Here is a 26,996-nt window from a genome sequence, read left to right on the forward strand (position 1 = left end):
AGTGGGTTCTAGTCAAAACATGTGGGTCTCCTTTATTCCCCTCTTCCCAATTGAGCCCGCCTTTCATGGGAGGAAATGTCAGGTAGCTGAACGGAAGATGGGGTCTGAGGTTAGTCTCTTGCTGAGCCTGGGCTTTAATGCTTATTAGACACACCCGGAGGGTTTGAGATGCTCCGAGTTTGACATGTCATTGCCATTTTTATTTATTTATTTTTGTTTAAATTTAGAGGGTGCCGTCATAAAGTAAAAAGCATAGCTCACTTTTCTTAAGAAATTCCAGAGAAGAATGTTTTGTAATCGGGTTTGGATTAGTGAAGACAGTGGATACTGATATTCATGATGAATTAGTGAAAACAAAACTTTCAGTCTGTAATGCATGACTAACTCCTGGGATCACAGTTCCACTCACCACACTCGTGGGCAGGAACCGCAGCCTACTGAGCTCTCTCGGGACTTTCCTCGGGTACTTCCTGGCAATTTGGTGCTTTACAGATGTTTTAAGGTGTTTTTTTGGTTTGTTTGTTTTTTTTGTAAGTGTTAGAGAGTGGAGCTTTTTGGAAGTACTTTGTAAGAGATAGAAGAGACAAAATATTGCCAATAATTTTTTTCTCTTCTGGGAAATGTTTCCTTCCTTCCTTCCTTCCTTCCTTCCTTCCTTCCTTCCTTCCTTCCTTCCTTCCTTCTACCTACCTACCTGCTTACCTACCTGACCATTGTTATGAATGGGAGAACCCAGGACAAGTTGTCTGGGACTTCTGATTCTGCTTAATTGGCATCCTGAGTGTTCAGTTTGGACTCTGTCCATTTCCCACATGTGAAGGCATTCTTTGGAGCAATTCTTTAAACATCTCAGATATTTGTGGAGCACAGGCTTGGCTAACAACATTCCAAGTGTCCTGAGGACAAACCTAATGATAGTATCATTGCCAGTTTCTCCCCTCGGCCCCCCACCCCCAGAGCACATTGAGAGGTGATGAAATAGAATACTGTGCCACTGTGATCTTTGTCCTGGCTGATGCAGCTCGTCATAGTGTCGGGAAGGAACCAGACACCAATATTTCCGAAGGTAACATCTTCCCCTCGCCCTAGATCTAGGCTGAGTTTAATTCTTCAACTTGAAAAAAAGCCATCGTATTCAGTTACCTGTCAACTGAGCTGTCCATTCTGTATGATTATCTGGTGTCTTCTCACAGTCTGAGACTTGGTAGATGATGGCTTCAGTTTGTTTTATATTTGCCATTGTGTTTTCTTCCCGAAAGCAGATACTTCTCTATTGTCTAACTAAATTGAATGAAGTGGTTGAGAGTTACATATTCACAGAGTAGCTGATTGAAGGAGCTAACTAAAGCCAATTCTTAATCCAGATGGAACATTCATACAACTGAGGTTATTAGCAACAAAGGGAAAGGCATAGGTTATTGAACAAGTAAAGATCTGTGCAGAGGAATTCCAAGAACTTTGAGGAGTAAACAATGAGGCTGGAATTTTTGTCTCCTAACCTCAGCTGTTTATTTTTGGTCATAGTCAAAAATTCCACAAACAGGTCCATTCTCGTTATCATTTTGCCTATTTGCCAGTTAAAGGAGGCACACCTGGTTTGTCATTCAGGCTGTAAGGAAGAGATGATTTTTTCTCAACAAAGAAATGGTTGAAAGTTGTAAATTATCTTATATATTGAATAGGAATAAATTACCAGGTGTTTTGATAATATAGACTGTCTATTTCTATTTTATTTATGGGCAGAGAAATAAATTATCTTTTTGTTTTGTTTAGGATTCTATTCTAAAAGTAGCAGAGGGCACAAAAGCTGTAGAAAAAGGTGATTATAGTACATTCATTACAATAAGACAAGGAAAAAATACATTTTCCTCTTTCATATTTTCCTGTGATAGCCATCATCTGCTAGTATTTGCCACATTTCCAAAAGATTTGGGAATGCTTTAGCCGGTTTCTGAGTGGTTAGAGTGTCAGTCCGCAGTCTGAAGGGTTGTGGGTTCGATTCTGGTCAAGGGCAGTTACCTCGATTGCAGGATTGATTCCCTGGTCGGGGCACATGAGGGTTGTGTTTCTCTCACATCCATGTTTATCTCTCTCTGTCTCTCCCTCTCCCTTCCATTCTCTCTAGAAATCAGTGGAAAAAATATCCTCAGGTGAGGATTAAGAAAAAAAAAGATTTGGGAAGAGCTAAAGTAATAAAAAATTAGAAGGTGATGTAGGAACAGAATTATAATGTTGGGTGTTCAATTGGTTAGGGCAGTGGTCGGCAAACTCATTAGTCAACAGAGCCAGATATCAACAGTACAACGATTGAAATTTCTTTTGAGAGCCAAATTTTTTAAACTTAAACTATATAGGTAGGTACATTGTTATTAACTTAATTAGGGTACTCCTAAACTGGCCTTTGCTAAAAACGTCCTCAATCTGATTGAGGTACATTCACTGAGGTCGACCCCTTCCAACTCTCCCATCCACACTCATCTTGTATACTTGTTTCGTATATCTCCTTTCCGAAAACCTGACTTCTGCGCATGGGCCACGAAGTTTCAATCGCACTGTACGTGCGCGCCCGCATGTGGTATTTTGTGGAAGAGCCACACTCAAGGGGCCAAAGATCCGCAGTTTGCCGACCACTGGGTTAGGGCATACATTTAAAATATGTTTATCCAGTCCCTAGATTATTAAAATATATTTTACCTTGGCAGAAACCTTTGACTCTATTGGTAGCTTTTTGTCTTTTTAAGAAGTCATTTTGCTTTTAGAAACATTGAAAAAGTTGGTTACTTAGTTTTACATTTTATTTTTTATTTTTTTAAAATATATTTTATTAAGTTTTTACAGAGAGGAAGGGAGAGGGATAGAGAGTTAGAAACATCGATGAGAGAGAAACATCGATCAGCTGCCTCCTGCACACCCCCTACTGGGGATATGCTTGCAACCAAGGTACATGCCCTTGACCGGAATCAAACCTGGGACCCTTCAGTCCGCAGGCTGACGCTCTATCCACTGAGCCAAGCCGGTTAGAGCTAGTTTTACATTTTATTAGTACCAAGTACCCCTGTAAACTGGTAAATTTTTTTTTATTGATTAAGTTATTACATGTAAACTGGTAATTTTGATACAATGTAAAAAAAACACCTAGAATTTGAATTTTTTTTCAGTTTTGGGACATTGTGAGTAAAAAGCAAATTACTGTCTTCCTTGATTTTATACAGAAGAAATGTAAAGTTGGATTAATAGTTTTAAACATTATTTTGTGAAAAGTCTGTGTTGGCCCTGTCATTGTCAATAGGTCATTAAATCCAGCCTATGCCGTACTAATGTAGTTGGCCTAGGAAAGTAGAGTATTTCTCTTTTTTTATTTTGACCAATGAAAGAAATGCCATGTTTTGGAAAACTCAGCTGACTACCTCTTGGTTTTAAAAGTTCTTTTTTTTTTTTTTTTTTTTAAAAAGATCTAATTATGTGGCCAGAGAGATTACTGATTTATCTCACTTAAGATAAATGGGTTGAGTGGCAGGAAATTTGAATGAGGCCAGTAATGAGCCTAAACGTCAGGTGTGGGAACCTTCCCCTGCTTTCTGCAGGCTCTGGCCGGACTGCCAGCTTCCAACAGCGAGGCTTCCCTCCCCCTTACTTGTCTGGGTGTTCTGGAGTAAGTTTCTTCTTGTGCCATATTTATTTGTTCTGTTCTTTTTTTAAAACTTTTTTTTTTTTTTTTTTTTTTTTCAGAGAGGAAGGGAAAGGGAGAGAGAGAGAGAAACATCAAAGGTGAGGAAGAATCATTCACTGGCTGCCTCCTGCACTCCCCCGGCTAGTCACCAAGCCCTCAACCCAGGCATGTGCCCTGACCAGGAATCGAACTGTTTGACCTCCTGGTTCATAGGTCGATGCTCAACCACTGAGCCACGCTGGCCCGGCATCTTCTGTTCTTTTCTACCAATATGGCAGAAAAGCTGAACACTCCTGAGGTTGGGTATGTGGATTATTGAGGCCAGGACATAGGCCTACAGCAAGATTCTAGTGCTTTGCTATTCCATGTAAGCAGTTGAATGAATGCTGTGTGTTTTTAAATTGAAAGAGTGCATCTTAATGAGTCGAACTTGGGTTCAGTGTAGTTTTTCACTGAACATCCTACTCTCCAGATTATTAAAGGCTATTTTTAAGGGTAATTGGGAGCAACCCAAAGCAGGTAGACAGAGCATTGGCACATGGTCTTTAGATTTGGTTTCCTTCATTCGCTAGTTAGCTCGATGCCTTTGCACATCTCCGGTCAAGTCCCTTTTGCCTGAGTTCAAGTTCTCGCCCGCTGTGTGGCTCTCCGAGGCACTCGGGCGTTTTGCCCTGCTCTGCTGGTGTCTGTGTATGTGCCCTGATTGCTCTTTGATGAGGTTGTACCCTTCTCTGAGCAGGAGACACGCCTGGGGCTTTGTGGCTTCTGTGAGCTTGTCAGATGTTGGCTGAATGACTCTTCGGTGGTTTGTGAGAAATGTCTTTTTTTTTTTTTTTGTGGACATTCACATGTTCTGTCAAACTCCTAGGTGGTACTGTAGTGATCATCTTGCTTAGTCCCCTGTCCCACCTCCCTCCACCCTTTGCCCCAGATGCCCCAAGTGTTCCCATTGTCGCTGCATTGCTGGTCTTTCCCTTGAATAGGCCCTTCATTTTGACCACTGAAGCAGAGCAAAGTTCTTGCCTTGGTATATCTCAGTTTTAGAGTTACTGGAATTTGAGCTGACCTAGTTGTTTGGATTGAATTAGTCACTGTTTTTAATTTCACAAAGGTTATTAAATATCTTTGGAGTTTAGCTTTATTAATATTGATGCCTCTTGGCTTTTATTTTTGTGAAGTGTCCTCTTTGAACTCTCCTGGGCTTTGTTTCATATAAAACTTAAAACCTTAATCATGCAGTGGGAGAAACAAATACTGTGCCTGATAGAATTCAAAGGCTGGGAAGGCCTTGAGGAGTAAATCGCATCACGTGGTGGCCGTCTCTTTAAATCGCAAGCCCATCCCTGCCCACGCAGCGTAGATTTCCTAGAGAAAGTATTTTTTCTTTGTTAACAGAGCTTTTGTACTCTACTCTGCCACCTGCTAGTCTTAACTCCCAGTAAGCCTCACGTAACGCTTAGTTCTTACTCACTGACTTCATTTTAACGCCTAAAACATTTCCAGTGTACCTCACAAGGTTGTTTTGGGGATTAGGTGAGAGAATGTGTTGAGAAAATGGTTATTCTCCGTGTGTTTGTAAGGAAGTGAGGGGCTTCTGCTCCATGACATGGGTGCGGGTGGGGGCAGGAGTGGGGCTGATAGTGGAGCGAACATTTTTATATTTTTGGTCCCTGTCTCCATCCACCCATGAACTCCCTTCTCGTCATAGGAGCCTGTTAGGATTAAGGACCTGATCCCTCCATTAGGGCCCAATTTACCTATTTATTTCTGATTTTAGAGAGAGGAAGGGGAGAGAGAGAGAGAGAGAGAGAGAGAGAGAGAGAGGAAGATATCGATGTCAGAAACATCCATGGGTTGCCTCCCGCACGTGCCCCAACCAGGGGTTGAGCCCATGATCTGGGTATGTGCCTGGACCGGGAATCGAAGCCACGGTGCTTTGGTGTACGGGGCGATGCTCTAACCACCTGAGCAGCACTGGCAAGACTCCTCCCCCTCCCCCGGTTTTTTTTTTTTTTAATACCAGGAGGCAGGTGCCGCCCTCTTTTCTTGCCCTCTCTTGTCTCTGCAGCCTTGGCACTCCTGTGCGCTGCGTGGAGAGGAGAGCTGAGCTGCTTGGTGTTCTAGGCTCTGTGGAAGGCACACCCGGTGGTCTGCTTGGGGGCAGGCCCGGCCAGGTCTGTGCTCCCTGGTTCAGCTGCTCTGATTGCAAAACCAGCTGCCGGTGGCGGTCAGGTTTCCCTTCCTTTGGGGGCTTCTTTCCTTCCCTTCATTGGGGGGTGAGGAGGCCCCTTTTGGCCTGCCTTCCCCAGTCCTGCTTTTGCATTAATGAAGCTGACCCTCTGAGCCCCACTTGGCTCCTCATGTCTGGGCAGCCTATAGAACCCAGAGTGATTGACAGGCATCCCAGACAGCCACGGAACACGCATGATGACATGTCTTTGTTGAACCACGAAGACTCTCCCCTGTAAGTATGGCAGTTCTCCCCTACAGTTACATACTCTCTTCTCTGAGACCCGATGTTTCCTGTGCTGGCAGGTCACACTCCTAGACCAGTGGTTCTCAACCTTCCTAATGCCGCGACCCTTTAATACAGTTCCTCATGTTGTGGTGACCCCCAACCGTAAAATTATTTTCGTTGCTACCTCATAACTGTAATGTTGCTACTGTTATGCATCATAATGTAAATATCTGATATGCAGGATGTATTTTCATCATTACAAATTGAACATAATTAAAGCAGTGACTAATCACAAAAACAATATGTAATTATGTATGTGTTTTCTGATGGTCTTAGGCGACCCCTGTGAAAGGGTCGTTCGACCCCCAAAGGGGTCCCGACCCACAGGTTGAGAACCGCTGCCCTAGACAGTGCCTGGTGCAGGGCTGAGCAGGTGGGAAGGGGCTCAAAGCGGATTGGTTATTTTTAAAGAACTCAAGAGATTCTGGTGTTTCTTAATCGATTCTTTGGCAAAGTGCTTTTTTTTTTAGGTTGTTTATGCTCTTTGTCTTAAAGTGTGCATTTTAAGGTAAGCATATACTTTTCCCACGTGACTTTTCTGGTACATATATTCCTGTCCTCTGTATCCAACCCCTAATTCTTTCAGGAAAGATGTGGTGGGGGAAAGAGTGGGCAAGGGGCAGCTATCAGGATGCAAAGTGAATGAAGGAAAGTGAGAAAATGTTTTCAAGCATTCATTGCCCCAAATACAGAAAGCCTTTTACCACCTGACCTGCCTTCTATCACCTGACCTACCTTCTACCACCTGACCTTGCCTTCTACCACCTGACCTTGCCTTCTACCGCCTGACCTTGCCTTCTACCGCCTGACCTGCCTTCTATCACCTGACCTTGCCTTCTACCACCTGACTTTGCCTTCTACCACCTGACCTGCCTTCTACCACCTGACCTGCCTTCTACCACCTGACCTTGCCTTCTACCACCTGACCTTGCCTTCTACCACCTGACCTGCCTTCTACCACCTGACCTTGCCTTCTACCACCTGACCTTGCCTTCTACCACCTGACCTTGCCTTCTCTTTCTTTAGGCAGTGAGCACTCCCCTCCCCCAAGCCTGCTGTTCCATAGCTCTTTCCAGCTAACCCCACCCCAACCCTGACACTGGCCTCTCAAAGAGGGAAACTATAGACGGAGAGGAGGGTGTTCCTCATGGTGTGTACCAGCTGTTTTCTCTTCTCCCACGTGCCATTGCTTTCGAAGCTCCGGACAGAGTCAAGGTTGCTGGTTTGAGCTCATGGAAGCCCCTGGAAAAGTTGCCGCCTGTAATGAGTGCAGAGATGGTTCTATATGTGCTGTTTACGATGGATAATGACTCCCAGACACCATGGCCAGCAGGGCCGACTTCCGTGCAGAGGGAGAAGGGAACATTTGTAGTTATTTTCTATTTTTGGCACTGAGTGCTTGAAAACATTTTTTCATTTTCCTTCCTCAACATAGTCTCTTAGCTGAAAATACGGATTGTTACTTAGAGAGTAAATTAGTAAAAAAAACAAAACAAAAATCAAATGTTTATCTTTAGCGGTAGGTTTACAGAAGGCAAAGACTACAGAAGCAGAGAGAATGTTGGTGGGGGCGGGGAGGGGGGAACTGGAGGAGGACAGAGGTCCCGGGGTCCTGGTGGGGGCCGGCGGTGGATTCCCATGGGTGCTGTGAGCCTGGAGGCTGTGTCATGGGCCTCAGGAAGGAACTCCACGCTCTAGACTGGCAGCCCCAGGCACCCAGGCTGTTCCAGCTGCTTCCTCTGCTTTTGCAAATCTGTGCAAAGGGCACTTGCGAGAAGGGCAAGGAGGAAAGGAGAACTGGAGCTGTGTCAAGACTGCTCTTCGGTTGTGTGTGCCTTTCGGTTCTGGGCAGAGTGGCTTACTGAGTCCAAGCTGCTGCTCCTTCCTCCTCTTCCTCCTCCTCTTATGGAAATTCACATCACATCCCAGATACCATTTGTAAGGAAGCAGTTCCGTGGCATTTAGTGCATTCAGTGTTGTACAGCCACACCTTTAAGTCAGGTGCTTCTGGAGGCTAGGAGCAGATTCAGTCGCTGGCTTCCTGCCTAGGGGGAGTTGACTGGGAATTCTTTTGCACAGTTTTGAGACATGAAGGCATGGTGGAAGGAGAGAAGGGCTTTTTAGGCCAGGCCTTGAGATGCCACGCTGTTGAACATCTTTTAACCTGGCTGCGACCGACATCCTCTTACTCAGTGTTGATGAGAGGACAGAGGTCTGTCTGTGGCATTCCTGAGTTAATGGGGGGCTGGCACATAAAGAGCACAGAGAAGAACACACTTGAGTACTGTGCAATTCCTATCATCTGTGTGTGCTTTTTAACACTTAAAATTTTTTAAAATATATTTTATTGATTTTTTTTACAGAGAGGAAGGAGAGGGATAGAGAGTTAGAAACATCCATGAGAGAGAAACATCGATCAGCTGCCTCCTGCACACCTCGTGCTGGGGATGTGCCCACAACTAAGGTGCATGACCTTGACCAGAATGGAACCTGGGACCCTTCAGTCCACAGGCTGACGCCCTATCCACTGAGCCAGACCGATTAGGGCTGCACTTAATTTTTTAAAAAATATGTTTATTAATTTCAGAGAGAACATGAGAGGGAGAGAGAGTTAGAAATATCAATGATGAGAGAGAATCACTGATAGGCTGCCTCCTCCATGCCCCCTATGGGGATCAAGCCAGCCACCCAGGCATGTGCCCTTGACTAGGACCCTTCAGTCCACAGGCCGACGCTCTTATCTACTGAGCCAAGCCAGCTAGGACTTTTGTGAGTTTCTTTGAGCCAAACTGTCGACAGTTGTCACAAAGCAGAATCTCAATGGATTGGGATAATGCTCCTGAAAATGGCATTTTTAAAAAAATCTATTTTTGTACATTACAATCAAAGGAGGAGATGTAGGTGGGTTACATGAAATCCACTGGTGATAGATTAGAGAGGTGGGAGAAAGCAAAGTGGGAAACCTCTGGGATTAGATAAAAAATAAAATGATAGACACTTCTTTTACTTAGGTGGGCACAGGATAGTTAACAGTCAACAATTAACATGGTAACACTAACAATGAAGGAATTTGTGGTATCTGTTGTGGCATTGGTTGTGCCCTGAGGAGTCCGGGGAAAAAAGAGAAGTTACAAGTTACCCTGACATTTCAATGATATGTTATCGTAGATGCAAAAAGACAATAAGCTCAGTTAAGGTAATGATTGACCTTGTCAGGGAAGATAAGGGCCTAGGACGTGACTACCCACCATAACTGCATTTAGTTAAATTTTAATTTCAGACCTCCTTCGTGGTGACTTTAGGTCTTTGAGTTTGCGAGACCGCCTTGCAGGCCTTCCCTGAGCTTGTCGGGTTAGCATGTGGCCCCTTTTGTCCACAATTACATGGCATTGGCCAAGGGGAGCTGATCAGGGACTTTGGTGATGTAATTGTTGTTTGTATATATGGAATCTGACCACACACAGAGAAATTCACTTGCATGTTTGAGTAATTACTGAAAAAACTGGCTTTTGATTTTCTGGGGGAAAAATATGATCCTACTGAGAAAGACTGGCTACAGTTTTGAATATGCTTGACTTAGGTGAGTAGGTGGAAAGTAATAACCCAGATCATTCTTTTCCATTGATTTTCAGTTCGGATCATTTGTTTGCAAGAAATCTCAGGCAGATCTCAAAATAGGCAGGATCCTGAGATAGGAAAATGCATGGTATCTGAAGATTTCTAAAAACTTCCAAAACTAATCAGCTTTTTGGGGCGGGGGGGCGAGGGGGGGTGCCCCCTCTTTCAGAAGGCTTTACATTTCTCAGTTATTTATGGATTTGCTTTTGTATCGGGAGGGATTGAAGTCATCAGTGATTTCTGAACACCAAAGACTGCATGCGCACTGACTCCAAAGGCAGTATAAATTAAATTGGATCCTGTCATCAGGAAAATATATGGCTGCTACTTATAGATTTCTTTGATGAAGGACGCGTTGTTGAGGTGGTTTTTCTTTCTTAGCATATTAAATGTTGAGAGAATTAAAGAGTTAATTTTTCTTAGATCCTCCCCACTGCTAAAATGATGCGTAAATGAGATGCATATAAATGAACGTAGTATTAGTATATTGTTACAGTACTAGTGAATTTGGGTTAGTAGAACAAGCCTCCTTCTTTTCTGATTTTGAAAAGAATTTAAAAAGAAAAAAATGGAGAAGGAAGAGATAAAATCAGAAAAAATGATACTTCTCCTAGGTACTGTTTGACTTATCAACTTTATTATAGTTTCGATAAGATTATTTTTCATGCCATGGGGTTATTACTGTATTAATTATCACATCTGTCTAAGAATGGAGGGTTGGGGGAAAATATGAGAGTCGGTGACAGTTGAGTTCCTGTCATGTTCTAGACCAGGAGTGGGCAAACTTTTTGACTTGAGGGCCACAATGGGTTCTTAAACTGGACCGGAGGGCCGGAACAAAAGCATGGATGGAGTGTTTGTGTGAACTAATATAAATTCAAAGTAAACATCATTACATAAAAGGGTACGGTCTTTTTTTTCAATAGTTTTATTCATTTCAAACGGGCCGGATCCGGCCCGCGGGCCGTAGTTTGCCCACGGCTGTTCTAGACACAGCTAAGTGCTTCTTATGGGCGATCTCATTTAATCCTCCCAGCAACCCTAGGAGCTAGGATTATCATTGTCCTCATTTTCAGGTGGAGAAATTGAGGGTTAAAAAGTGAAGTCCCCAGAGTTGGAGTGCCCTGGGACTTTTGCCCAGACCTCTGCTCCTACCCACTGCCCTGCCCTGGGGTTGGGTTGCCCACTGCTTCCCAACATACACAAGCTCACCTCCTTCCCGCCTTTTTCCTAGATGTCCATTCTGTATCACTCAGTGCTGGGCACCGTGGTCCCTGCTGGGCATACAGGTCTGGTGATGGGTGGGAACTGCCCATGTGGAGGTCCGGGGAGGCCATAGTCAGGTGCAGGGGAGCGGTGGGGTGTCAGAGGGGCTTCTGAAAGGGCTGCCCGGCAGCTGAGTGTTGCAGGGTGATTTCCAGTTAACTGCATGGAGAAGAGGGGAAGGGTAATTCAAATCAGAATGGCATTTAAAAAGGCAGGCAGTTCAGCACGCTCTGCCTGGGAGCGGGTGTGTGTCCGTAAAAGCATTTCGGCATTTAGCAATTGTAACAAGGAAGGGGCTTCTTTATTTAAGGTACATTTGGGAACTGGTAAAAGGATGCCAGTGACCACTGGCGGCCCATAAGCTAGAGTTTCGGAAGCATTGTCTTAGCCCTGCGCTTTTCCATCGGGCAGGCCTCTGTTGAGACCACGGAAGCGATTGGCAGCTGGGAGAACGTAAAGGTAGTGTCAAATGATTTGTTCAGGCTCACGTTCTGGTTATTGTTGGGCTGACAGCACACCGGTCCTCTAGGCCAGTGGTCGGCAAACTCATTAGTCAACAGAGCCAAATATCAACAGTACAGCGATTGAAATTTCTTTTGAGAGCCACATTTTTCAAACTTAAACTATATAGGTAGGTACATTGTTATTAACTTAATTAGGGTACTCCTAAGGCTTAGGAAGAGCCACACTCAAGGGGCCAAAGAGCCGCATGTGGCTCGTGAGCCGCCGTTTGCTGACCACGGGGCTAGGCCCATGTCTAAGGGTGCCGCTGGAGACTTCCTCCTCCGAGCCCGGGAGAAAAGGAGTGTTGGTTATCCTCACAGCCAGGTGGCCGCATGCCTCTGTGATCCCTGGGAATGCATCCGAAAACATCGATTTTTCCTTCCTCTGAACCTCAACCATAACAGATCCTGGGATAAAGGCGAATTTGGCTAGAAGACAGTTAGCACTTTATTGTGGACTAAGATTCACTGACTTTACCCTCTGTTATTTTTATGATACCACAGACTGCCTAGAATTACTGGTTTTTATTAATTTTGCACTAGTGGAGCGCCATGTTTTATGCATTTCATTAGGTTGCACACTGCCTACCACCATAAGAGAGTGCTTTTCTTACATCTTTCATCATATCAACATTGGAGTTTGTCTTCCTTTGTCCCTCAATTTATCAAAATTCTACTTAAGTTACATTGTAATTGGAATCCTAGGAAGTGCAAGATAACTTCAAATTTTTACTTTATATTTTGTTTGTCTTTATATTTTGGGTTGAAACATTTGGAATTTCGTGTTGCAGTTTAAAATGGAAGCATTATTTAAAAAAATAAAAGAGAAGCATTATCACCGAGTGGTTAGTTGCAAGGGCTCTTGAGGGAGAATGCTGGGTGCACAAGTCACCACTTGTTAGCTGTGTGACTTTGGCCATCCTAATATTCTCTACTCATGTGGTGTCCTGAAGATTACGTTAATCCATGTTAGATGCTCAGAACAGTGTTTGACACATGGCAAGAGCTCAAGAGGTGTTAGAAGCTGCTGTCCCTACAATTATTCTGAAAGCCCAGGTTTACACTTCCATAGGGTGGGGCAAGGGTAGGTTTACAGTTGTGAGTTTTTGAAGCAGTTTATTCTGGTATTATTATTTACTAGAGGCCCGATGCAGAAAAGTTCGTGCAGGAGTAGGCCTTCGTTCCCCCGCTGCCGGCACCGGCTTCCCTCTGGCACCCAGGACCTGGGCTTCCCTCGCAGCCCCGGCTTTGTCCGGAAGGTCGTCTGGTCTAATTAGCATATTATGCTTTTATTATTATGGATTAGTTATTGCATTCTTTTCCATATGAGCAAATGTAAACCTACTTTTGCCCCACCTTGTATTTGGAAATCTGGTATACATAATTTATTGTTTTTTTAACGTAAGCTGTCTCAAATATGGTTTTATGTTATTAGTATCTGTTCAGTAATTATAAATGCTTACAGAATAGTACATCAACAGATTTTTACCTTTGTTCTACCATTTGACATTTAAGTTTTTTCAGGTTTTTGTTGTTATGAGTGATTCTGTGATGAGTGTATCCTATATAATAAAAGAGTGATATGCAAATTGACCCTAACAGCGGAAGGACCAGAATGAACGCTCAACCGGCCACTGTGAGGCGCACTGACCACCTCTAGGTCCCTTTCCTGGCCAGCAGGCTCCGATTGCCCGATGGCAAACGGGGAACCGAGGGTGGGTGGCAGGGGACGCGGGTGGCACCAGGCCAAGACCCCTGACTTGCCGGTCGCCCCACACACAGAGGGCAACCAGCGACAGGGGTCGGGCCAGCAAGTGGGCAGGAATGGCCGACCTCTCGGTCCCTCCCCCTCCTCAGGCCAGCAGGCTCCGACCCCCCTCCCCCCTCTAGTGCATGAATTTTGTGTACCAGGCCTCTAGCATCCTATCTAATAAAAGAGAAAAATGGTAATTGGCGTACGACGATACCCTTTTCATTGGCTAATCAGGGCTATATGCAAATTAACTGCCAACTAAGATTGGCAGTTAACTGCCAACAAGATGGCGGTTAATTTGCATATGTAGGCACAATGCAGGGAGGCGAAAGGGAAAGCAGGAAGAAGCCCCCTGCCACTGACAGTGATCGGAAACCCAGGGGGGAGCTAAGAGCTGGGGGGCAGGGCATGATTGGAGAATCAGGTGCCTTTGCCGCCCTGACCAGTGATAGCAGGAAGTAGGGGTGGAGCCAGCGATGGGAGCTGGGCACAGTCGAAGCTGGCAGTCCCAGGAGCTAGGGGTCCTTTGCCTGGGCCTAACGCGGAGCCCACGATTGCGGGGCCGCTGCAGCTGCGGGTCCCCGCTGCCCGGGCCGGACGCCTCAGCCAGAGGCGTCAGGCCTGGGCAAGGGGCCAATCCTGCGATTGTAGGGTGATGGGGGTCAACGCCTGAGGGCTCCCAGTATGTGAGAGGGGGCAGGCTGGGCTGAGGGACACCCCCCCCCCCCACACACACACCCAGTGCACGAATTTCGTGCACCGGGCCACTAGTATATATATAAAAGGCTAAGCTGACTTGTGCATGCACGAAACATATAAAGCTCTCACTGGCACCACAATCGCATGCTTGTGTTTTGATCTGTCATTGTTGATCGCGAATTTGGTTGACATTTCTGTTATAGAGAAAGGGCGAATAATGATATTAACCCTTTGAGTGCCAACCAATATCCTAGGAACTATGCTAAAATTTCCAAGGCATTTTTGCTGATTTTACAGCAGTTTAGGAAAAAAATTATGAATCGCAAGTAAATGAAGTTACATATTCAATATCTTCCACAAAATCGTCATCTTCACAGCAAGAATTGACATATTTGGCAATATCATCATCACTAATAAAAGCAGACTTAGAACTGGACGCTACAGGAGGAGTGCGATAGCGCTCCCGGCACTTTTGGCGAAAGACAGGAGGAGCGTGATTGCGCTCCCTGGCACTCTAGGGGTTAAAATATTTCTTCTAATTAATTTCCTTTCAATGTGCATGAATCCATGCACTGGGACCCTAGCATAGATATAATATACTATATCTATATCTATCTATCTACACACACACACACACACATACACACACACATACATATGTATATATATCATAATTTACAAATGGATGTACTGCTTAGTTAGTCCTATAGTGACAGGCCTTTGATTCTTTCAAGATTCTTTTACAGATTTTAAGCTGAGCAAGCTCTCCACTTTCCAGAATTTTGAGAAACAACCTTATTTCCTTCAGGGTTGATAATCCCTCCTTGTGCTTGGAACACTGTTGCGGTGCAATTAGAAAAAGACAAATGACTGAGTCAAAATGGTGGGACTTGAAAAAGGGCTTTGGAATGATAATAAAGCTTACCTTTGTGATTTAAAAGAAGAGTAATCTTTGTAATTGGCTTTTGTGATGCATATTGGAATACCACTGTTTTCAGCATAATTATGCATTTCACAGCTTAATTCATCCATTATAACATGATGTAATGTTTAGACACAGCAATAATTACAAATCATACATGCCTGCAAACAAATGTACTGCTGATTACAACAAGACAGTGGCAGATAGACTAATGTGGTGTCGGGGTGAGAAATTAGTGGAAAAGAATTGATAACGAGCTGTGTTTCACTGACTGCAAACCTTGCTTCTGCCTTTCGGCCCCAGGAAAACCGCCTGAGCCCGTGGGGGCGGCTTTTCCTCCTTCTGCCCTACAGCCAGCCTTCAGAGTCCACACCATTGTGTTTCTAGACTCCTGCTTGTGGAGTTCTGCTCAGGAAATGTGCCTTGGGTGGATCCCGGTATCAGTAGAGGTTCAAAATTTAAGAGATCATCCGCACCATTTGCTCTTCAGTGAGTATAATGAATAAAGAATGGGCCTAGCTCGGCTGACAGGGCTCACTGGTTGAGCATCGACCTATGAACCAGGAGATCACGGTCAGAGCATATACCTGGGTTCCGGGCTCCGTCCCCTAGTAGGGGGCGTGTAGAAGGCAGCCAATAATTGATTCTCTCCCATCATTGATGTTTCTCTCTCGCTCTTTCCCTCTCCTTTCCTCTCTGAAATCAATAAAAATATATTGAAAAGAAAGAAAGAAAGAAAGAAAAGGATGGGTCTAACCCAGCCCACGAAAATGTGTTTGACTTGCAAAAAAAAAAAAAAAGGAAACAATTAAATCCTGTTAGAGTGGCTTTTGTGTTTAAAATACGTTATCCAGAGCTAACAAAATCACCCACCAGGTTCTCGGAGAAAGAGGACGGCACACAAAGCCTCCATCTCATACTGAGTGTCCAGATCAGTGCAGACGGCGAGGAGGAAAGCATGAGCCACAGTTTCCGGACGCGCTATTGAGAATTTGTATTCCTTCTGGGCTTCTCTTCATTCACCTCGGAAGCATGGCCGCGGTGCCCTGGATTCAGGAGGCCCGTTGCTTATAAATTGCGTGGGAAAGAACTAAAGAGAGAAATGTGAATTTTCCAGAACAGCCCACTGGTCTGCTGGGAGCCGGGCCGTTTTGTGCGCAGGTTGTTGTAACAAAAATGGCACGCCCAGCCCCGTAGGCTGCATCCGTCCCCTGCGCTGACCCCGCTCGCTCCCAGATGGCTGGCCTGCTTGTGCCCCTCCTGGTTGGGGCAGGTGTTTCCTTTGAGTTTTCTCTTTTATTAAGCCTCTGTGCCTGTGTGTGCCTTTTCTTCTCCCCAGAAAAACACACACGTGCGCACCCTCCGGTCCCTCCCCTGTCATGTGCATTCTTTCTGGTTGCGACAGCATTTCCATCTCCTGTTCTTGGTGTGGGCAAAAGGAAAATGCGCTTGTCTTCTGCTTGGCCATTTCAGGAATTGGCATTTGAGACGGTTGGGCCCAGCTTCATTGCAGCCAGACAGCTCCTTAGGGCTGTGCTAGCCTCTTGGCCGCTTCTTGAAGACTGTTTCTGCCCTCCGAGCCTTGTCTGTGTGACATGGGGCAGCGAGAGGAGACCCAGCTCGGCCTGTGTGGCTTAGTAGTTGAGCGTCGACCCATGAACCAGGAGGTCAGGGCATATGCCCTGGTAGGGGGCATGCAGGAGGCAGCCCATAGTTGATTCTCTCTCACCACTGATGTTTCTATCTCTCCCTTCCTCTCTCTGAAATCAGTAAAAACATACTTAAAAAAAGAGGGAGAGAGAAGCTGACCCACATAGCAGGGATGGTTGCATCTGGTCGATTAGCAGGGCTGTTAAAATTCTGTCCCTGAGCCAAAAACACAGGTACTGTTTCCAGGAAGTGATGAAGTGCCCTGTAGCCGGCCCCAGGTGTTCACAGGAAGGTCGGAATACGCCCGCTGTCCCTTGTTACAGCTCATAAATCTCCTGACTTACGGTGCCATTTGTGACTCAAGGCACATTAGTTAACTCATGCAGGGATGGGGGAGGGAGGAGGGGAGGATTTGTACTGAAGGCAGAGCCAGTGTAAAACCGGGGGTGGGGGTGGGGGGGAAGCGTCACGTTGCTCTTCGTTAGAAAAGAATCCTGTGCCTTTAGTTGCAGACAAATACTTGCTTTTGAAGGATCTGGTGGTGTGTTGGTGGCTTTGTTCTCAGCCGAGCACAGACACGCTCTGGCCTTCCAGGGACGCAGGCGCAGGAGTCACGCAGATGAGTGGATAATGCTTGGAATCCCAGTGCGTCACTTCGGATTGTCACATACGACTAACTTCCCACTTCCTCCTCCTTCCCCTTTCACCCCAAGGAGTCCAGTATTTTTCTCTGGAGGGGGACAGAGGACAGGTGTCCTCTAGACCAGCAGTCGCCAACCGGTGGTCCGCGGGGCCCGAAAGGTTGGCGGCCGGTGCTGTGGACAGAGATGGACACTGTGGGGAAGCCTTCTGCGAGCCGCTTAACCAGCATCAGATAAAGAGGCCTTACACCTTTTGCCTCTGAGATCCAGTGGATTAGGGAGTCAGGAAGCTTGGTGCCGGGAGCCGGTCCATCCTTGCTGTTTCAAGGGACCTGGCATATATGGCATACGGTTCTTAATATGTTTGCTCACCTTCTTGGCGCTGTGTTTTAACCAAGGTCACCTCTCCGAGAAAAGTTGTTTCCCCAAGTAGGGATTTTCCCCTGAAGTTAGGGAGGGAATAAAGCCCCTTAACTAAGTGCCAGGCGGGTAATTAATCACTTTAACTACGAACAATCATGCTTAAGCTGCATAATCTTTACTCCCTGGAATGGAGATAAGAAACGCCCTAACCTTTGTAATAGAGATTGATAGGATTGAATCAACTGGTATAAATACAGTTGTAACAAGACAGAAACACTCAGAACTAAGAACACAGAACTCAGAACACAGAACTAAGGACACAGGGCTTGGAAGACAGGACCAAGAGAGACAGAGCCTAGGCACAGAACCTACACAGAACGTTCTCTAGAGACAGAAGAACTTCGCTGGAGAGAGCATGCCGGAGGATCCTGGACAGGGACTGGCCTTGGAGCCTGGAGGCGGAGCCTGGTGAGAGAGCATGGCAGGGGATCCTGGACTGAACCTGACTGGGGAGATTGGCAGGAGAGCCTGACTAGAAGCTGGTGACTGAACCTGACTGGAGAACCTGGACAGAACCTGTCTGGAGATCCTAAGCAGAACCTCTCTGGAGATCGAGACCAGAACTTGGCTGGAGATCCGGGCTGGAGATCCTGGCTAGGCTGCTGATCAACTGAACGCTATCTCTGTATCGTTCCTTCTTCGCCGACTCTGTCCACACCTTTGGGGACCCCTGGACCCGCTGGCGCAGGACCCCGGCATCTGGCGCCCGAACAGGGACCCCTAGTTAAGCGCCCCGCACTCGGGACGGATAGGACTCCACCGTAGGAAGAGGGTGGATAGTCTTCGCCAACTCCGTCCACACCTTTGGGGACCCCTGGACCTGCTGGCGCTGGACCCCAACATCTGGCGCCCGAACAGGGACCCCTAGGTAAGCGCCCCGCACTCGGGACGGATAGGACTCCACCGTAGGAAGAGGGTGGATAGTCTTCGCCGACTCCGTCCACACCTTTGGGAATCCCTGGAACAGGATTCCCTTAGGTAAGCGCCCCCCCCCTTGAAAATCCCCACACTCGGGACGGATAGGACTCCACCAGGGTGCTACAGACCCCCCTATAGAGGATAAATAGGGTAAGAAGGTGGATAGTACAGAACTTAGTTTGAGAAGATGTGCCATACTGAGTCCAAAGAAAGAAGACTCTGTATTGATCTTTAGATTAAGAAGATGTGCCATACTGAGTCTAAAGAAATAAGACTCTGTATTGATCTTTTAACACATATGCTTGCTAGCAGAGGAATTAAGGTTACTCCCAGTCAGACAGAACGTTTTATACAAGAAGTATGTCCATGCTTTTCTGAGGAAGGAAAGGTAAATGTAATGGCATGGGAGAAGGTAGGCCCAAGGAGCCTTATCCTTAACCCCACTGCAGCCTTTCCACCCTGGGAAAGTGCAGGATTGGCGAGCTCTCCCTGGGGTGATAGATCAGGACTCAGGTAACAGCGGAAAGTGCCAATCCTACTCTTAAAATGGATATAAGAGAGCATTTCAGGTTTTTCTTTTCAATGCTTGTTTTAAAAAATAAAAAAGGGGGAATTTGCCGGGAGCCGGTCCATCCTTGCTGTTTCAAGGGACCTGGCATATATGGCATACGGTTCTTAATATGTTTGCTCACCTTCTTGGCGCTGTGTTTTAACCAAGGTCACCTCTCCGAGAAAGGTTGTTTCCCCAAGTAGGGATTTTCCCCTGAAGTTAGGGAGGGAATAAAACCCCTCAACTAAGTGCCAGGCGGGTAATTAATCACTTTAACTACGAACAATCATGCTTAAGCTGCATAATCTTTACTCCCTGGAATGGAGATAAGAAACGCCCTAACCTTTGTAATAGAGATTGATAGGATTGAATCAACTGGTATAAATACAGTTGTAACAAGACAGAAACACTCAGAACTAAGAACACAGAACTCAGAACACAGAACTAAGGACACAGGGCTTGGAAGACAGGACCAAGAGAGACAGAGCCTAGGCACAGAACCTACACAGAACGTTCTCTAGAGACAGAAGAACTTCGCTGGAGAGAGCATGCCGGAGGATCCTGGACAGGGACTGGCCTTGGAGCCTGGAGGCGGAGCCTGGCGAGAGAGCATGGCAGGGGATCCTGGACTGAACCTGACTGGGGAGATTGGCAGGAGAGCCTGACTAGAAGCTGGTGACTGAACCTGACTGGAGAACCTGGACAGAACCTGTCTGGAGATCCTAAGCAGAACCTCTCTGGAGATCGAGACCAGAACTTGGCTGGAGATCCGGGCTGGAGATCCTGGCTAGGCTGCTGATCAACTGAACGCTATCTCTGTATCGTTCCTTCTTCGCCGACTCTGTCCACACCTTAGGGGACCCCTGGACCTGTTGGGGTTGGACCCTGGCAGCTTGGTCTCAGTTTGCTCATCTGTAAACAAAGGGAATCGTTCTAACAGTGCCTACGCCTTTGCCCCTGCTGCCAGCCGCCTCAGACGATGTGAGGATTAGCTGAAGGAAGGAGTGTCCAGAGTAGTTTTTGCCGTATGTTTAATAAGTGGTAGCTCTGATCACCACGATCCCTGTTTACAGGTGAGGAACACGGAGGCTCAGGGGGGCTGAGTAACTTGGCCTGGGCACCATGGCACGTGGCTACCCACTCCGGAACCTACACTCTCTGCCACCACCCTGTATATAATGCCTCTTGGGAAAATGATAGCTTTCCACCTGTCAAACATGGGTGGTCGGTTGAATGAAAAACAAAATAGTGTGCGTGCAAGGCACGGGTTGTTTAACTCTGTGTACACATTAACTGGAAATCTGCAATGACGAGGCATTGGGAAGGTCATGGAGAGTCGGGGTGACCAGGCCCCGGTCCCCGGAAGCTGCAGTCCAGGGAGGGGAGCAAGCAGTAGACATAGAGTTGTGGGGCTGGATAGTAAATGCTGGGATGAAAAGATCTTCAGGAGCCAAGAGAGGCCCGAGGAAGGGAGCCCTCGGAGCCAGGTGGGTGGGGTTGGAGGCATAGGAGCAGGTCTCCAGCATAGCGGAGGTGATGCTGGGGTCCTCTCTGCAAACCACCAGAGCCATCGAACTTGAACTTCGATGCAGTCGGGGTCGGGGGAGGAGGGTCGTGCCAATTACTGGGAATCGGCCATTTCCCTTGTAGGTGCACATTCCTTGTAAATATGTTTTTAGCCTATCTAATCTGTCGGCTAACTTTTTCCCCCACTAGAACAGAACTCTTGGCAGCTTGATGTAAAGCTAAAGTATTTTTTTGATTTGATGATTTGTTTCCTCTCGGTGAGGGGGAAATAGTGGAGGGTCACGTGGCGAAATGTCAAATTTACAATATTTACGAACACTCAGGACAGCAGCATGGACCATGGCCTTGGATGGAATGTGAATGGAGTCAGGGGGACCACCCTGGGCTAATTCAGACCACACTGCACAGGACACAGGCCCCTGGGCAGGTCCTTGGGGATGGAGGAGGCAGTCCGGGTGCTGAGGCGAGGCAGTCCTGGGCCTCTCTGCCTGGCTGTGAGATCTCAGACGTGCCAGGTGACCTCTCTGGGTTTCAGAGTCCCCGTCTGTGAGGCGGAAAGCGTGTCTCTCTGATTTGAGTGTGTGGGATGAGTTTTAACCGCAGTGGGAAGAAAACGGGGCCTCTTATTTTAAAACAAAGCAGAAGTGATTTGATGAGGTCAATTCCAACAGGGCTGATATGTATTGCCTGCTGCCTTAATTGGTTTGTTAGGGTTGCTTAGCCACCACCCTATGATGGATACCAAGTGAATTCTAGCAGATTTATAGTGTCAGGTTTGTAAGTAATGTCATTTGCAGATAATAAAGTTCCCAATTTGTTCTTAAATTTGGAAGGGTCGTGCGGAAGAAATAAGAGACTTTATGAATATCGAGTAACCTCTCACCACTTTAAAATATTGAAAGGATAACTGATGCTGATGGCAGCCTGCTTTGGATCATGAATTATGCATGCGGTGTGCCCTGGAGTTCTTCATGGCTGTGCATATTGAGTCATCTTTTGTTCTCGCTTATTTTCAGTGGTGGTGCTGGTAAAAGAAGAGGTCACAGCCAGTCTGTTAAAGAAATCTGTTTGGTGTAAGACGATCTTCTTTTGCTGTTCATTCTATTCTGTTAGTGGCTTTTGTTTGTGCTTTGTTTATTCATTATCAAATTGGTCCTCGGTAGGGTGGGGTTGGGGGACTGTGGGAGGAGATGGCCTGGGATGTTCACAGCTGAGGTTTGGTCTAAGGACCCAGCAGAGAGCGGGCACACCTCTCCCGGCTCCTTGCAGCTGTAAAGCAGTTCTGTTCTTGCCCCGTCCTCTTCCTTCCTGCTCCCGCTACATCTTCAAGGCAGTGGCCCCCATGCAGATCTTCAGGCTCCGAGTGAAAGCAGATTAAGCCTTAACTACTTTTTAACCTCGTAATGAGAAAATAAGATGGAATAAGTTACTAAGAACATGCCCATGATCTTTTCTCCCACCGATTTCCTCTAGTCTCTCGCTGCAATTAGAGGATTGAAAACTGTGCAACGCAGCGGAGAATGAGGGTGTGCTCTTTGTCCCCCTCTCCGCTCCCCTAAAGATTCCGCTGGGAACTGCGTTATGATATCAGTGGTCTTATTTAAGTTTCATACATGAAGCCGTGATGACTCTCAGTAAAGCCACTTGTCACGCTGCTTAGTTTGGTCATTTAAAGCAGTGCTTACGTCTGCAGTGACGGCGACGGCCTGCTCTGTGGGGAGGAGCCTCCCGGGCAGGTGTCCGCCCGGCTCATCTGGATTAATTAGGAAGGGCTTCCCAGGGATTGCACTGTGGGTTGCTGAGCTCTCATCTTCCTAGGAGGGTCATGTGTGGGATGATCCGAGGTAGGGATCCCAGCATTTGGGCGTGGCTCTGCATGGAGGGGAATCCACCTCTGTTATGAAGTCTACGTCTACGGAGGGCAGCTTCCCCCGTCAGAGTTCCAGCTCCCAGGCTGTTGGAAACTGCTGGGGCTGCCTTCTCAGTGGTTAGGATGGTTTTAGCTCATACGAGGTGGAAAGAAGCTTTGCAAAAAACATCACTTAACTTAGTTTGTCTCTGTTATTAGCTTGGAGCACTGCACAGTGCTCGTGCAGTACAGAGAAATAGAGTAGCATTTAGAGTGAATGCACAGGAGGCCAGTGGGGTATTTATTCGCGAATCCTGCCTTTGTTCAGCAGGGATTGACGCAAACCTTCCAGCACAGCACGGGCTCGGGCACCAGGGGAGGGTCAGCAGGACTCTCCCCCAGAGCCTGTCCTCGGGGACCTTGGTCCAGAAAGGGAGCTGAGGCTTGTGCGCAGCTGCAGTGCATTGAGAAATGAATCTAGACCAGTGGTTCTCAGCCTTCTGGCCCTTTAAATACAGTTCCTCATGTTGTGGTGACCCCCAAACATAAAATTATTTTCGTTGCTACTTCATAACTGTAATGTTGCTACTATTATGAATTGTAATGTAAATATCTGATATGCAGGATGGTCTTAGGCGACCCCTGTGAAAGGGTCATTTGACCGCCAAAGGGGTTGCGACCCACAGGTTGAGAACCGCTGATCTAGACAAACACCATGGGAGTTCAGAGGAGAGAGAGGCTCCTTCCAACTGAGTGGGTCTTGGAGGAGCTAGAGTTCCGTTTATTATGGTGGGAAAGGCAGGCTGTGAATGAAGGAAGTTACAAATGGCCTTTTCTTCTAGAGCCAACATCAAATCCCTGGGCTTTTGCCCGGCCCGAGTGGCTCAGGTCCCATGCACCAAGGGGTCTCAGGTTTGATTTCCAGTCAGAGCACGTGCCCAGGTTACAGGCTTGATCCCCAGTAGGGGGCGTGCAGGCCAATGGATGTTTCTCTCTCATCTATGTTTCTCTCTCTCACCCCTCTCCTCTCCTCTCTCTCTAAAATCAATAAAAAAAAGTAAAAAAAAATTTTTTTTAATCCCTGGGTTTTTAACTTGTTAACTAAAAAAGTGCAGTACAGTAGTTCACGGTTTTGAATTACCATTAGCCCATTAGGCACACTAAGAGATTAACAGTAATCACTAATGATAAAATAGAACAATTACAACAATACATTGCAATAAAATTTATGTGTATGTGCTCTCCCCCTCTCTCTGAAAATGTCTTAATGTACTGTACTCACTTTTTCGCTTAAAGACTTATCCAGATTGCCAGCATCACTACTGTTACACTTTTGGGCCATTATTAAGTAAAACAAGAGTGACTTGAACACATGCACTGTGCTAACGAGACCACTACTAAGTAACTCATGAGTGGGGAGTGTATTCAGTGCGGATTCTCTGGACAAAGGGATGGTTCACGTCCCACGGGGGATGGAGCAGGATGCCCTGAGATTTCATCATGCTCCTCAGAATGTTAGTACTTATGAATTGTTCATTTCTGGAATTTTCCATTTAATATTTTCAGACCATGATGAGCTGCGATAGGTAAGTGAAACTATACAAAGCGATACTGCGGATGTGGGGGAGGGAGACTTCTGTACACATATGTATGTTTTTATTTATACACTAGAGGCCCAATGCATGAAATTCATGCAAGAGTAGGCCTTCCTTCCCCAGGCTGCCGGCACCGGCTTCCTCTGGTACCCGGGACCCCGGGCTTCGTCCTTCCGGTCTAATTAGCATATTACACTTTTATTATTACTATTATTATTAAATATGGTTGAGATGACTGGACCATTTGTGGCTGGATAAAAGAGAAGAAAGTACCTAAGCCCAGAAAGTTCACATACAATATTTATTTCAAGGCAGAAATAGTTGGCATATTTTGGCTTGGAAGATACCTTGCTATAGAGCAGTGATGGCGAACCTTTTGAGCTCGGCGTGTCAGCATTTTGAAAAACCCTAACTTAACTCTGGTGCCGTGTCACATATAGACATTTTTTGATTTTTGCAACCATAGTAAAACAAAGACTTATATTTCTGATATTTATTTTATATATTTAAATGCCATTTAACAAAGAAAAATCAACCAAAAAAATGAGTTCGCGTGTCACCTCTGACATGCGTGTCATAGGTTCGCCATCACTGCTATAGAGTCAGAGATCCAATAGGGATATTGTTAGAAGCAAACCTGTCCTATATTGGGTTGACTGTTTAATAGTTAAACAGTAGGGCCATATCTGGAATTTACTTGTTAATCTTTTATGAACTTTCTGTCTAAACCTTTATTGCTTTGAATTGAAACAGTTTTGTGTGTGTGTGTGTGTGTGTGTGTGTGTGTGTGTGTGTGTGTTTCTGCTTTAATGGACTGAGTTTATTTTGGGACTTGTACAAGTTATTTTAATTTTTTTTAAGAATTTGGCAGTGCTTTCAAAATGTTTTCTTCCGCAATGCCTCTAACACAGAATTTTAAACAAGCTGATGTTTCTTTGATATTTTGAAGTTGTAAAAGTGTCTTCACTTTTCTGACTTGTAAAAGGATCTTATTTTGAGTAAGTTTTAATGTTGGGCCTTGAAAGATGGGAATTTGAGTATACTTACTTGTTTCTCTTTATCACTTGGAGGTTCACTTTGGCTGTGAGGGAAAATCTATAAACAAAACCATGTGGCTGCAGTTCCCCAGGTGCAGTCATCAACTAACGGATGCCCATCAGGGAATCTGGCTCATGGGATTGAAACGTCCTGGACGCCATCCATTAACATATCAGTTTATCGGACACCTGGCATGTCTGCTAAATGCCATAATGGTACTCAATGCCGGGGATGCAGAGGTGAATAGGCTAGGAAGGGAAGACCAGTTTTATTTTTTCATACCGGGAAATTGAGACCTTGTAAGTAAAATACTACAGCTAATTATCCCATTTTAAGCCTTCAAATTGTTGTCTTTGACATGAAATATGTCCTTGGTTTCTCACTGTAGGTCCCAAAGTCTTATCGAATGCACTTGGCAATATTGGGTTGTGCCCTTGTTTCCTTGGTCTAAGGCAATCCTAGCAGAAAATAGGTACTTACCACCTATTTCTTAGCTTCCTCGCCCCCTCCCCCCCGCGCCCTTCTTTTGCTTTGTCTCCTGTGATCTTGAGATCCTGGGAAATGGAGCAGCTCTTCACGAGACGGTTCAGGTGATCTTTAGGCTGGAGCCGCTTCAGTGCCAGGCTGTGCGCCTCACGCCTGCCCGAGGGCCACGAGGAGAGAACAGCGTGAGCCTGGGGCAGGTCTCTCGGGCACTGTCCTTGCTTGACCCCACCTGACCAGTCTACTCCGGGCCTTGCCCAGCTCCCTTAGCTGCTGGCTCAGAGAAGAGCTCCAGAGAGTTTTCCAAATATGGGCCCAAAATTGTACTTTCAGAAGTGTGCTCATGAGTAGTATGTGGGCGTCCCTCATCTCGGCAGATACGGTGAGGACGTCCAACTCAGAGCATGCGGGTGATGGAGGTCACGTGGCGGTGTATGCAACTCCGTGTGCTTTCTCGCCTGTCTTCTCACATCTGTCCTGTGCCTGGTGTTCTCTAGCTCCCTTCAGACGCCCTTGGCAGCCACTTGATCCTGGTGGAAACCATGGCGAAGGCACACTGGACGTTGTTCACAGTTGTTCAGGCTTTGGGGTTGCACAGGAAGATGGGGTGGCATTAGTGAAGTTCGGTTTTCTTACCCAAGTGACCCTTACTGAGCGCCCATTGCGTGCAAACCACATGGCTCTCTGCTCTTATGTGGGATCTTGTGAGGTTACCGACGCAGCGCGGGGTTAAGCAGAGAGCTCCCTGAGCCCTGGACGTGTCAGAAAATGCTTTTGCTGTGGATATTACTCCGGGGATGGTGGTGGTGGTGGTGGTGGTGTGTGATGTCCTGTCAGGGAGGAACATTCGGAACACTTAGCATGGTCATGAATCAGGATTATAGAACCTGTAGGATGTAGAGAATTCTAGAATGAGAAGTTCCATAATGTTCATTTTCGTTGTGAAGGATGGGGACGGGAGGCGCTAAATTAGGATTTAATGGCTCCTGTGCCTGTGTTCCTGAAAGCACTTGGGAAACACCTCTCACCTCCACTGTAACCTGTACCGTCCTCGTCCAGGTCTGGTTCTCACCGGACAGTGAGCTCTGTCTGGGGAGTCAGCTGCCGCGTCTTACTCACCTTTGTTCTTCCAGGTCTTGGAGCCGGGGTAGGGTTGCCAGATAAGATAGAGGATGCTCTATTTTTGTGAAATCTGAACTTCAGATAAACATCAGCTAAGTTTTATCCTAAATGTATCTCGTGCCTGTGTTTGTTAAATTTGAATTTTGGATAAACAACAAATAACTTTTTCATGTAAATGTATGCCATCCAGTCTTCAGATGTAATTGGTCATCCTGTGTTTGTACTTGCTAAGTCAGGCAAATCTGTAGAAA

At 46.2% G+C, this 26,996-nt stretch overlaps 1 protein-coding gene across 14 annotated transcripts in view; it reads left to right on the forward strand.

The window, feature by feature from the left end:
- Nucleotides 1-26,996, forward strand: part of MFHAS1 (multifunctional ROCO family signaling regulator 1) — a 77,661-nt gene that overhangs the window by 3,776 nt on the left and 46,889 nt on the right. For 2 of the 14 annotated variants that reach the window (XR_009451405.1, XR_009451409.1), the window contains exon 2: nt 23,804-24,021. The exons of 8 other annotated variants lie outside the window; for them this stretch is intronic. Coding sequence is in view for 3 of the 6 variants with exons in the window: in XM_059685517.1 (XP_059541500.1) it covers nt 21,675-22,036 (362 nt within the window). In the remaining 3 variants the exon portion in view is untranslated. Of the gene's footprint in view, nt 1-15,694; nt 15,956-21,674; nt 23,014-23,803; nt 24,022-26,996 lie in introns of those variants that run through there. 4 more of the 14 variants (XR_009451408.1, XM_059685517.1, XM_059685521.1 and 1 more) reach the window with 4 other exon arrangements.

This window comes from Myotis daubentonii, chromosome 2, assembly GCF_963259705.1.
Source record: "Myotis daubentonii chromosome 2, mMyoDau2.1, whole genome shotgun sequence".
Classification (NCBI taxonomy): domain Eukaryota; kingdom Metazoa; phylum Chordata; class Mammalia; order Chiroptera; family Vespertilionidae; genus Myotis; species Myotis daubentonii.